Source organism: Xyrauchen texanus, chromosome 12 (assembly GCF_025860055.1).
Source record: "Xyrauchen texanus isolate HMW12.3.18 chromosome 12, RBS_HiC_50CHRs, whole genome shotgun sequence".
Taxonomy (NCBI): Eukaryota; Metazoa; Chordata; class Actinopteri; order Cypriniformes; family Catostomidae; genus Xyrauchen; species Xyrauchen texanus.
In genome coordinates this window covers 8976631-8989213 of record NC_068287.1, presented here as the reverse complement: position 1 = coordinate 8989213, position 12583 = coordinate 8976631, and the positions used below count along the sequence as shown (strand labels likewise).

The 12583-nt window shown below is 38.1% G+C and overlaps 1 protein-coding gene across 1 annotated transcript in view; it reads right to left on the bottom strand.

Annotated features, from left to right (window-relative positions):
* The window catches only part of LOC127653306 (extracellular serine/threonine protein kinase FAM20C-like), an 89270-nt gene extending 78863 nt beyond the window's left edge, over positions 1–10407 (bottom strand). Inside the window, exons 1-3 of the mRNA XM_052139951.1 lie at positions 9344–10407; positions 5745–5920; positions 287–365 (exon numbers count right to left, since the gene is read on the bottom strand). Of these exons, the coding sequence (XP_051995911.1) occupies positions 287–365; positions 5745–5920; positions 9344–9894 (806 nt within the window). The 5' untranslated portion in view covers positions 9895–10407. The remainder of the gene's footprint in view (positions 1–286; positions 366–5744; positions 5921–9343) is intronic.
* Positions 10408–12583: the final 2176 nt, after the last annotated feature.

The following is a 12583-nucleotide window of genomic DNA, read 5'->3' as shown; positions in this document are numbered from 1 at the left end:
GTCCCAGATTACCCTAATATACACTACTTTAAGTGTACTAGAATCTTACTTGCTACCACATGTGAAGACACCCAGTCTACTGTATAAGTGCACTATGCAACTAGATGTATACACAACAAATCTTCCAACAGCTGTTACACATGTTTCTTTTGTCGAAACACAGAAGACTTAGTCCACACCTTTAAAGTAAACTTGCATGAAAGTATACAGAGGGCATACTAAAAACTGGTTACCCATCAGACACATATTGTATTCATGACAAATGAAAGCAGGAGGTATCACTTACTTCATAGGCTTGAACAGGGCTTGTCCGTAGTTCTGGAATGTCATGATAAGCTTCAGCTGAGTGCCACCTGACTTCATAGCTGTGAAAGGGAACAGAATTATTACAACGCTTATTACTGACACAAACCAACCAACTTTATAAAAACAAGTAGGAAGGGATACTATCGCAATGACAGTGAGAATTTCGCAATGATTTGAATGCACTTTATATTTGTCCATTAAGTTTACTCCAGATTATTATTTGATTCGTTTTGCAATACTTTTTTTTTTCTTGATTTTTCTGTATTTTACTTGCTTTAAACATTTTTTATTTACTTGGCAACAATGGCTGCAATGGATGCATTTTGTCAGACAGTCAACAAATCTCAACTAACAAATAAATGCAGAATTTCATGACTAGATAAACAATGTGCTGTTTATGGGAGTCACAGTGTCAAGGTTGAAACATCACAGATGGGTTTACAGTGTACATCAGCGGAGAGACATTTTTAATGTCACCAAATATTTACAGAATTGTGTTAATTAGTAGTGAAAGTTATGTTGTTTATTTGGTTCGCACAGTGTTAAAAGATTTAAGAGAGACGCAACACACAGAAAAACTAAAAAGGTTTGTCTTCTATCATTAATATGAGTAATAATTATGTAATTAATATGATATTATTAATATTATTATGATAAATATATACAAATTTACAGTTGGAATTAATATGAAAAAATATTTATTGTAAATATATAAATCTTTACTTACATCTTTTTATACCCAGTGTGATAAGCATAACCCAACCAAAAACAAATGCGTCAACCAACTGACTTTTCAATGATGTTAGCCAGCTAGCATAGTTTTCACAGGCTTACAAATCATTTATCAAAATATAGCTGATTATAGCTATCACTAGTAACTAAAATTAATATATTTAAAAAAAATTCTTGGTATTATTTCAATACATTTTTTATAATTACTGTTTAGCTATAACCACCAGCCTAATATTGTGTAGATCCCCCTCGTGCTGCCAAAACAGCACCAACCCACATCTCAGAATCTGTTCTTCTCACCGCAATTGTACAGAGTGGTTATCTGAGTTACTGTAGACATTGTCAGTTCAAACCAGTCTGTCCTTTTCTGTTGACCTCTCATCAACAAGGCATTTCCATCCACAGAACTGCCGCTCACTGGATGTTTTTTGTTTTTGGCACCATTCGGAGTAAATTCTAGAGACTTGTGTGTGAAAATCCCAGGAGATCAGCAGTTACAGAAATACTCAAACCAGCCCGTCTGGCACCAACAATCATGCCACAGTCCAGATCACTGAGATCACATTTTTTCCCCATTCTGATGGTTGATGTGAACATTAATTGAAGCTCCTGACCCGTATCAGCATGACTGTATGCACTGCACTGCTGCTACATGATTGGCTGAATAGATAATCGTATGGATGATTGTTGGTGCCAGATGGGCTGGTTTGAGTATTTCTGATGCTCTCCTGGGATTACAGTAATAAGAGTCAGATATGAATAATTACATGTAACTAACCCTTAACCAAACCAAACCAAACCCTTACACTAAACCTATAGTAAGTACATGTTGTTAATTAATATTACTCAGTACTTACATGTGTAATTACATTGTAATAAGCATTTATAACCTGTGGTTATAAAATAACCACAGGTTTTATCATTCAGATGCCTGACAGAGTCATTCAGTGTAGGTCAAGAAAGTCAACATTTAGATTTTACACTTCTGTGAAAATAATTTCAATATGACCAGAAATTAACTCTGTACCCAACCAACCCCGCTCTCCCCTATTGCTTTAGCAGCTTTATTTAGCCACAACAAAACATTAAATTACTGTATGTTTACAACAATCGAAGAAACCTCCAAAATCACTCCTGTCAACTATCAGAGCCTGTTTCTCAGAGCCTTTACAGTGAACTGTGTCAGTGCATGCCAAACATTTTCATTTTTTTCATGTGTCAAACCCAGACAGACAAGTTCAGGAGCTCCTAAAACTATCACATAACTGACCTTAGATCAGCAGAAAAGGTTTTCAAATTTTGACAGGCTGATTAATGAGATTGGACGGGATAGAAGGCTGATACGGCTTTACGTTGAGTAATCCAACAATTCTGTATCATATTTCCCTTGAGGGCACCTGTGCAATTCTGCAGCCGTAAAGTCTTTTTGAACTCATTTTTTAAGCAGAGACGTGTCAATTGGAGCGGAGCCATTACGCCACACAGCCCTTCAATTTATTATCTAGCATCTCTAGGTCTACTAAAGTACAAACAAGTACTGTTCAACAGCACATCTTATGATTTGCTACTGTCCCCAGAGGAACGTTCTGTTTATTTCATTAAAATCCTGTTAAATGTTTCCAGAAAAACATTGAATTATTCCTAATGTGGATAAAACCTCCTCCTACAAGGTGCTTTTTGTTTCAGAGACTCTATTGAACAGCAGAGTAAAAACTGAACATGTGCAACTGTTGCCATTAGTAGTAACCCTTATAAAAACACTTTAGTTGGTGTAGCCCAATGTGCTCAGGTTAAATAAGCCATATAAAGTGACACTTTATCTTTAATAAGCCCAATAGAAAGCAGGTGTGTTTGCACTGGAAATAATAACAATTACTTATTTTACATCCTCATGGCATGGCGCTATTCCATTTATCAATTGGTTTATTGCGGGTACTTGGTGAATCAGAAGCAGGGTTTTGTGCCGAATACTGCATACTGAAGTGACGCAACTCTTTAGTGCTTTTGAATCTGTGTTTTATACAGTTGTGTCTGTTTAATGTGCTCAAGGCTAGAAGAAACAAGTCACGTAAGATGTTCAGGTGGACTTTCAGACAAAAATGGACGAGGAGTAGTTGTCAATCACATACTCTTCTGAGAAAGAAAGCATGTGTACTGAAGTGCTCGAGTGCACACGCAACACATACAAACATGTCTATGTGGATCATTCTGTACATCTCACAATTCAATTCCAACCAGATATTTTCATTTTCCGAATAAAATCTGAGTGGTGTTTGTCCGTGCAAAAGCAAGCATCACTAAATATTCTTCCAAACATTTCTCCACTTTAATAAATAATTCAGGTTTCTGTAGTCCTCATGTACACTCTTACAAACACAAACACACAGACATGGGCAGTGCATTGCATATGCATCCACTAAAGCCCCTTCAGCTTTAAAAAATCACTGTTATTCAACCGCAATTGCACTTTGCACACTGTTGACCTAGTTGGCTCATGCCATTCCCATAATGGCTTTAAACCACTTGGCAATAATTGCTTTTGGGATGACAGCTCCGGCCTATAGCAGTGGTGATTCTCGGATTTCAACTTTAGGGGGGCTAAGCCACTTGAAGTTGTTGTGGCTTAGAGGAATATTTAATGCTTTAAGAATGAGAGGTTGTTAGTTTGAATCTTGCTTGACTGACAATCTTTTAAATAGACCGAACACATTTCCGTCTGTTCATCAGTAGATGTTTATCAGTAACGGTGGTGCATTTAGTTACACTTTATTCTGTGATTTTGCTGGAACGGAGAGCGTTTGGTTGAAAGCAGGGATGTGTAAAAAAGTGTATTTACACCAGGTTTTTATCTCTTTTTTTTGCTCGATTTTGTTGTTACTTTTTGTAATTTCTTGTTTTGTGAAATCTGAAGTTTAGATTCTTCTAAAAAATTGCCTGTTCATGATCAAAAGACATAACTGTTGATTCTTACATCACGTGTTTTGTGCACAAGTGTTGAGGTCTGAGTGCGCAGCTCTGTATCTTGTTTATACCGCCAGTAATTAAAATAATGTAGTCTAACTGTCAATATGGAATGCATGAAACTTTCCTGTGGAAGGCATTGTATGTTAAGTAGAACATAATTAAACTTTAGTTTACAAGGAAAGTGAAAAAGTTCTAATAAAATATTCACTTGAATTTTAAAAAAGTGTATTTAAGTACCATGTACATCAGATTTGTTAGTAAAAGTTACTGTATTAACTGAGATGTTTATGTTAAATTTACTCACTTTAATTAATATTGTCAAGAATTAAAGTAGGTTTTACTAAAAGGTGCTGTAAGCGATTTTAGCCATTCCATGAGACTGAGCCGTTGGATTAGCCAAGCCCCCTTTTTCCAAAACGCCACACTCCAAAGATACCAAATGAGATTTATTAAGACTTTCACGAGCAGAAATGGTGGTCAGAAACAACAGCAGCATAATAGCGGCCTCAACTGACAACTGTTATGAGCAACCTGGCATAAAAATGGCATTAAGCCTCAATAATTTGATGTAACTACAATACTATGAGAACATGCAAAATGATTGACAGGCAGAAAGCATCAGAGACCACGACCCATGGACACATTTTTATTTGCTGTTTACACAGTCTAGAGCTGTCACAGAGATCAGTGAGTTATCTCAGGACATTTATTTCATGAATATCTTTCATTAATACTTAAAAGAGTGTTTTAGGAATGAAAACTTGAAATTCTTGAGATAAAACCCTAAAACCCTGTGGATTAATTGACTCGTTGGACTGTTAAATTATTAAAAGATAATGGCCGCATTACCACCTTGGGGTGTGCATTATTTCGTAATAATTTAACACTTCGTCATCACTTATTCCTTACTTATACAACAGTTTGTTCTGGTCCTCGAATCTTTTTGTTAGAGAGGCCCGTAGCGGTTCCAGCTTGTATGGCGCCCTGGGCGAAACCCGCTTCAGCACTCCCCCAAAGGGGGTTGATTGTAAATGAGATGGCTGGTGAAGTTCAGGGCGCACTCTTGTCTTGAAAGATGCTGCCTCCGGGTGGCTACCCATGTTGCCCATGCCTATATCCGCTACTGAGAGAGGCATTCCAGGAGTGCTAATAAAGGAGCTTCAGTATTAATGCTGATCACAGCTGATAGTCGCGATGGACGGAGTAATCACACAGGCACAGGGTACTCATACCCAGTTTCCAAGGTGGGAGGAGATGTAAACTTTCAACATGGCAGAGGATAGTACAGTTCCCCAAGAAATATACAAGAATAAAACCTGCGTCCCCCATGTTTTTGCTCCGGCAACAAAACACTTGAACATGAGTGAAACACTCGTAGGATATTTCCGATAGCACGTCCGATGGGCAGCAAAACTCCATGATTGTTGAAACACCACACTACAGGAATAGAGTTAAACTAACAGCTTTAGCATTACTGCTAATCGCTGACTAATAATTTAGTTTGAAACTTGTAAAATAACAATCTTAGAAATGGAAAATGAAAACAATCAATGTATTGAAAGTGTAATAGCAGTTGAATTGCATTGAACACCACAGTAAAACAAACAGTATATACGCATTCTAAAAAAATTGTTTTTGGTTTAGGAACACTAATGGCCTAAAGCCTTCCCGGTTCAGTTGGACTATGACATTAAACAGCAGCAGGCCTTCTCCACCCTTACTGTGCCATGAGTCAAACTCACCTACGCTTGTGATCCTCTGAGAGACCAGGTCCTTCAGCAGGGCCTCTATGACGAGATTGTGTCTGGAGTAGAGCTCATACCGGTTAATCCCAATGTGGAAACGCAGCCAGTTGGGGTATGACTCAGTAGTGGCCTCCCCTGTCGGACTGTACTCCTCCTCATTCCCCTCGTTATGCCTGTCGGTAAGGATGGTGGAGGACATTAGTCACAGAGTTCTGGTGGAACTGTTTATCGGGTACATTTTAATACCTTAACAATATTTGAACTAATGGAATTGAATACAGTATGATACAGTAAGAATAATTTTTATTCAAAATAAAAACAACCCCCAATACATTTCGATTTTGTTCACTGCAATTTTTTCATCATGTAATTATTTTCTCTTATATATGTCTGTGGCAGGGCGGAGGGCGGGGCCGGGTCGTGATCCTACACACCCGGTCCCGTCCTCCGCTCTGCCACAATGTCTTTAATACAAAATATGAATGGTTCTTTGCTATTTTCATACTATAATTACACATTAGAAGACATCTGTTTTGTAATGTCAAAATCTGTGACTTTTAAGCAGAAGCTTGCGAGACAGAGAATGTCTTGAAGATCACGATGTTATGTGATGAGTTATGTGAAGTTCTAGTGCAAGAGTTTTACCGCGAGCCAGATTAACAGATGTGTACAATATTTTTTTTGTTATAGTTATAGTTATCGTAACTCATCTCAATGGTTTCTTGAAATAAAAACCGACCTAAAAACTCACCAAATGTGTGGATCTTGTTTGTAACACAAGCATCTCCTCTATTCATTTCAATTATATTCACAATAGCATTTTGGTGGTAATTTTGCTGAATAAATTTAACTTGTTAAAAAGTTTTAAACTGAGCATTGTGGGTATCAAATGGGCCAAAATACCCAACAAGCAAGCATGCAAATAGTGAATAGAACTTTGTGAATGATGGGTGTTCCAGTTCTGCGGAAATGTATGCAGCTTTCTGAAGAGTTCTGCGTGTGTAGATTCTGTTACTCTGTAATGGTCTTGATTAAAAATAGATTTGATGCTATCTTTAAATATAAACGATCAGCTTCAAACATAAGCTTAATTGGGCTTAAAGTAGTCTAGAGAGAGCTGCTTTTTTTATTACTATTTCATTTATCTATTTATGAAATTACTGGCTGCAAAGAATCCCTTAACCGATCCTTTTAAATTCATCATTTGTTTGATGACTGTGAAAGAGATGTAGCTATTTCTGAACATTAATATGAATGTGAACATGTTTGAATGCTACACTGATGCCAAGAAAATATTTTGATGGCAGTGGAATGACTGAATGCATCACTTCAGCTGTACTTCCATTCATTTCCCTGAGGCCCCTGATCTAACAACAACACAACTGCATGGAAGACATGACTTCAGTCTATTGCAACATTTAGTGTTCTTTCAAAATATGAAACCTATAATGTGACATCAACTGGTTGACAAGAATGTCACATGCAATTTTTAAGAAAACATTATACTCAAAAGTATTCATGTTTAGTTAAATCTGTCAATGTCTGGGTCACTCATGGTTAAATGTCATGTTTAGTTAATTCAGGCATGGTCTAAAGGCTGCTCCTGAGATACCTCTGGAGGACGCAAAAGCTCGCCGGGTAAAGACCATATAGATGGGATAGAGGAACAAACAAAAGGCAAGGTATGGCTCCTCAGTTTAATGCATCTCACAGCTCTGTGAAAAGCATCACATCACACTAGAGGAACATAGATGAGTCCAAATAGCAAAGCTTTTAACACTTAACATGAGTCAGTATGAGCTGAAATGTGAGAAGTGAAATTAAGGGAAGTACCCAAGCTACAGTCCTCATAGTATGTCTTTTCCCAACATGTGCCCTCTTATTTGACCGCTACATTCAAAAATGTGTGAATGACCCGTGACCGTGCCGTGATGTTTACTGTTCAGCCGATTCCCTCCTCGTCCTTGCCCATCCCTTACCCCATTACAGTAATACTTGCCTCTACATAACGTCTCTACATAATACTGTAAAAGCTTATATACACCTCTATATTAAACAATATGTATTGGTCACATTTTAAATGCACTTGCCATTCTTGGTTTCCTGCAGCTTTGGGATAAAATCCGAGCAATCGATGCTTATCTGTATAATATATCAATACAATATTGTAATAATGCGAGAAAAAAAAACTGATTTTTTTTTTCACATGTATTTGAAGCCAAATGTGTTCAACCTTCTTCTAATCATTTCTATATAGTATTTAGAAAACAATGTGTATATAATTGGGATTTAAAAGCATATTTTTACATCTACATGTAACTGCATGTACTTAGCACAGGGGCGTAGCGTTCATTATAAAAGTGGGGGGACCCAGCTGCCAGTAGGTGGCTCGCACAAACCCAACACTTTACAGTGCAGAATTAATATATTACGGTATATATTAATACATATAACTATTATATTAATATATACACATTATTTACATTTAATATTTGTAGTATTTTAAATATTCAAGTATTGCAAAATTAGCTGCAAAAATAAAGGACATCTTGTGGAGCACTTGCTTCTGTTTCACATATGACAATAAAAGACTGAGCACAAGCTAGTCTTGAATACATTATTTAATCAATTACAATAATGACAATTGTGCATGTGCATAACTTTATTTTTTACTCTGTGCTTGTGCATTGTGGGATTTAAATCCAAGTGGCTCAAGTGTTTTGACTACATTCCCCGTAATTCGTTCAGATCCATTTAATGATTCAGTGACCATTTCTGGTGATGCCAGAAGGTGATGAGAAATGAGTGTCATGTGCGAAATTAGTTAGTCAGTGAATAACGATCATAAGAAACTTGTAATCCTTTTAAATTTGTATGTCTGCAGACCTAAAATGCAAAAGAATTCTAAGAACACAGCAGATCTATCTTTTTCCAACAATTTGTCGACTGCACACCAAAAAAGGGGTAAACGCCAGGAGCTGATATTAAAAATAGCTTTACTTATTTAACACAGATCAAGTAACTTTGTAGAAATGAATGGAGCCGCATTGATTAGACTGTCTGACTGACGACCTGTTACTTAAGGGTTGCTTCGGCTCATGAAACTCACCTGTGATTGGCTGGATGGTCGCTCAATCAGCTCAAAGCAACAAAAACGCAAAGAATACTGAATACAAATCCACCATTTGGACTCAGAATGTTTTTAGCTTGGAAAAGTGCAAGGGACAAAAATCACCTTTTTAAAGAGTGCAGGGGATGTGTTGCCCATGTCCCCTGCGGCTGCTATGCCCTTGACTGGCACTTACTCAAAATAAGAGGATGAACAATCACAGTTAAATTGTAACAGATTTCTGGGGATGAAGTTTGAAAAAGTCATATTTTAAAAATGCAATGCCAACAGCTGGGGCTTTAAAGCTTAATGCACATATGCTTTTAATCCTGTTTTAAAGTGCCACTTAGCATACTTGCTTTCCTGTTGGGATGAAATCAGAGCAATCATTCTTTTCTTTATATAATCTCTCTAATAAATAATGATAAAACAAATAAATGGGTCTTAAAGACCAACTATGTAACACTGTTTTAATTGTAGTACTTGCCATTCTTGGTTTCCAGCAGCTTTGGGGTCCAATCTGATATCAGTGTTGAGGTTGAATAAGGTGTCATCATCAGAGAGATGCGGCAGGTCAGTCTTATAGAGCGGATTCTCATAGAGCGCCTTCAGTCTGGAGGAACCCTGGACAGCTCTCTGTCCGCTCAATGCATCCTTCATCAAACCGCGTTTCTCAGAACCCAATTTTAGCTGCTTGACTTTCTTCAAAGACTCAGCTTTCTCTGTCACTTTCTCCCTTGAATGCGAGCTGAGATTGGAGTTGGGCTCATTGCTGAAATCCTGCAGTAATCTCAACGAGTGTTTATTAGGCCAGCCCGGTTCCGCGGCGGCGGCTCTGGCGCGCTGTTTAGCCCAGGATCGCGACTCCCCGCCCGGGTTGTGAGCGCACGAGCAGCCGCCTCCTGCTCCCGCCGCGCCGGAGCTCGAACCGGCTGCGCGCTTCTCCAGTTTGGGTAACAGGTCTATCATGATGTGCATGGTGCAGGCGACGAGAAACACCATTAAAATCAACACGCGAAATTTGCGGAAGAGGATCATCTTTATTATGATGGACAATACCTAAAGCACGTTAAAAAGTGGCTCTTATGGTTTTTGGAGAGCCACAATATGACAGACTATAATAAAGGATATTCAAGGGTGCATGTAGTGTTCCTTTTAAGACTATCTACGGTCATTTCCAGTGTAATCCTCCTTTTGATGGGAGATCCAGAGGTGCAAAATCTGCCCCGTGTTTCCTAGAGGGATCTTGAAAAAATATTTTCATAGTAAAGATAGTAACAAAGAGGATTTTGGTGAAAATCGCATCTATTGTCGCATCCTCACAGGTTCAGTACATAAAGCGTATTTGTTCCGTCCACCGCTCCACACGCTTTTTGCGCAAAACGGACGCCAATCTATAAAGAATGGCCCGGTAATTATGTCAGAAAGAAGAAATCGCCGTTTGACTTCAGAAGAACAGCACGAATCTCGGATCAGCAGTCCTGTGCCATGTCTGAAAAGCTTCTGCATTTGAGGAGTGAGATAAAGTGCATTAGTAGCCTAGTTGTTCTTCATAAGGAGCAGTCAGTGACAGGTGTAGATGTATCAGTGCAATGTGTGTTAAATATTGGGATCCTGCCTCTCCTCGTCACAGGATTCAGATTGGCTGAGTCCACATACAGGCAGAGCCGGAGACTCGAGGAAGAGCGACTCAATGATATTCTGTTTGAAACGCCAGTGCAGTTCCCTCCCGAGATGACAGAGGGCGCTGATGTGCATTAGGCTGACTATGCTGGTGAAGGGTCTCAATCAGGTCCCTAGTTCTCAACCCGAATTCGGGCATTGCAAGGTTGTTGATATGCTGAGCATTTGGACACTTGATTACGAGGACGTGTTTTTAAACGCAGCTGTTATCAGCAACATCGCTTCATAAATGACACTATAATGCATTTTAGGTGTAAATATGACAATGTACAGTGTCATTGTGAAAGATAAATGACATGAATGAAGCAATAAATAAACAAAGGAGTGTTTTTAAATTTTTTTAACAACTCGAATAAGCCTATTTAAAAGATTGTTTCACTTTCATGAACATTATGGATTAAACATAATTCATTTTTAAAGAGAAAGTAGGCCTAGAATGCACATCATATCGTTTCACTTGCACTCGTCCTCTATGACTAAGAGACTTCAGAAGACATGAAGACATTTACATTAAAGGAACGTAGTAAGCAAAGTGCTCCCTGGTTTGTACGGTGCATTCTGGGAATTTTTAGGGAGCGGACATTTTGGTGCACTGGAACGATTTTGCGATTCAGACAACCCTAGAAATGGCCGACGCCCTGACCAGTGCCCTGACTACCTCATTTAACATATCCATTTAACAACTGATTTTATCCAGAGCAATTTACAAAAGAGGAAAATACAAGCAAGTCAATATGAGCAGTGCTGCAATACCAAATGTCAAGAATAACATAAATTGCATTCTTAGCATATGGCTAAGAGTATATACGTAGTTGTTCAGAAATTGTTTTATTAATTTATTTGGATGGTCTCTGAAAATTGAGTGTACATTTATTGCATTTTTAAGTATTTGAATGTACGTTTGGTAATAATATGTTAAGCACTGTGTTGTAATGTTATTATTGAAAGATCTTATTGAGTGTTACTCTTCTGTCTCAGTGTCTTGTGGGATTTGTTTAGCTAAGCCCCAAAATTCAAAGTTTCAGTAGAGTTCTGAAATGCACTGGGATTAAGACAATCAACATCAAATCTATTTTAACACTAGAGTTAAGACTTTACATTAATTAATGACTAGGGGTGTAACGGTTCACTGATCTCACAATATGGTTCGGTTCACGATACTGAACTCACAGTTCGGTTCACGGTTCCTTAAACTAAGCCTAACTCAAACAATATAACCAGGCTTTTGAACTAAAGTTTCAAAACCATAATGCCATTTATCAAAAGCACACCCATTTCCCTAAACTATAAACACTGAGCCCCTGTTTTGACACATGAGTCAAATTTGTTGAACTGTCTCTAAAACTCTACACACAAATCCCTTCATTTCTCATTGCCTACACCATGTGGTCATTTAGAATCACTAGCATGCAAAATTGTTCACTCAAGTCTGCACAGCTTGAGCACAATTAGAACACCAATCAGGACCTTCAATAGATATATAAAAGGGTCCATTTTGGAACCATGGATCCAGAGAGACGTGATGGAAAGGTTGAGGACACTGGAGAGGAGGAGGAGGAGGAGGAGGAGGAGGAAGTGCAGTAGGGAGTGAAGGAAGAGGACGATTATAGATATATAATTACGGTTCCTTTTCTTTAAAATTTAGCTAAAAGTAGACTACAACTCTTAAAAGTGCTAAATGATCCATCAGTACTATACTGCAACACAAAATCAGCCTAGAACAGGGCAATGGTGACACCAAATGGAAATATTAGCTAATAATTCTACCTTCTGAAAATACAGAATTATATTGCTGCGTACAGTCACTGATTACATACATTTACTGTAAAATATGAGATGTGACTTTTTTTTTTAAATGTTTGCCGTCTGTTCTATTGAATATGTGCAAAGTCCTGAGCCTACGTAATATGGGTATACAAATGGAAATCACTTAATTGGACACAAGGAGCTCTAAAATATGATTGTAGACCAGCTGCCACAGGAGTTGTAAGATGAGTTTATGGCTGAAACTGCAAAAAATGGAAGTGAAACCAGCAGCGGGAGA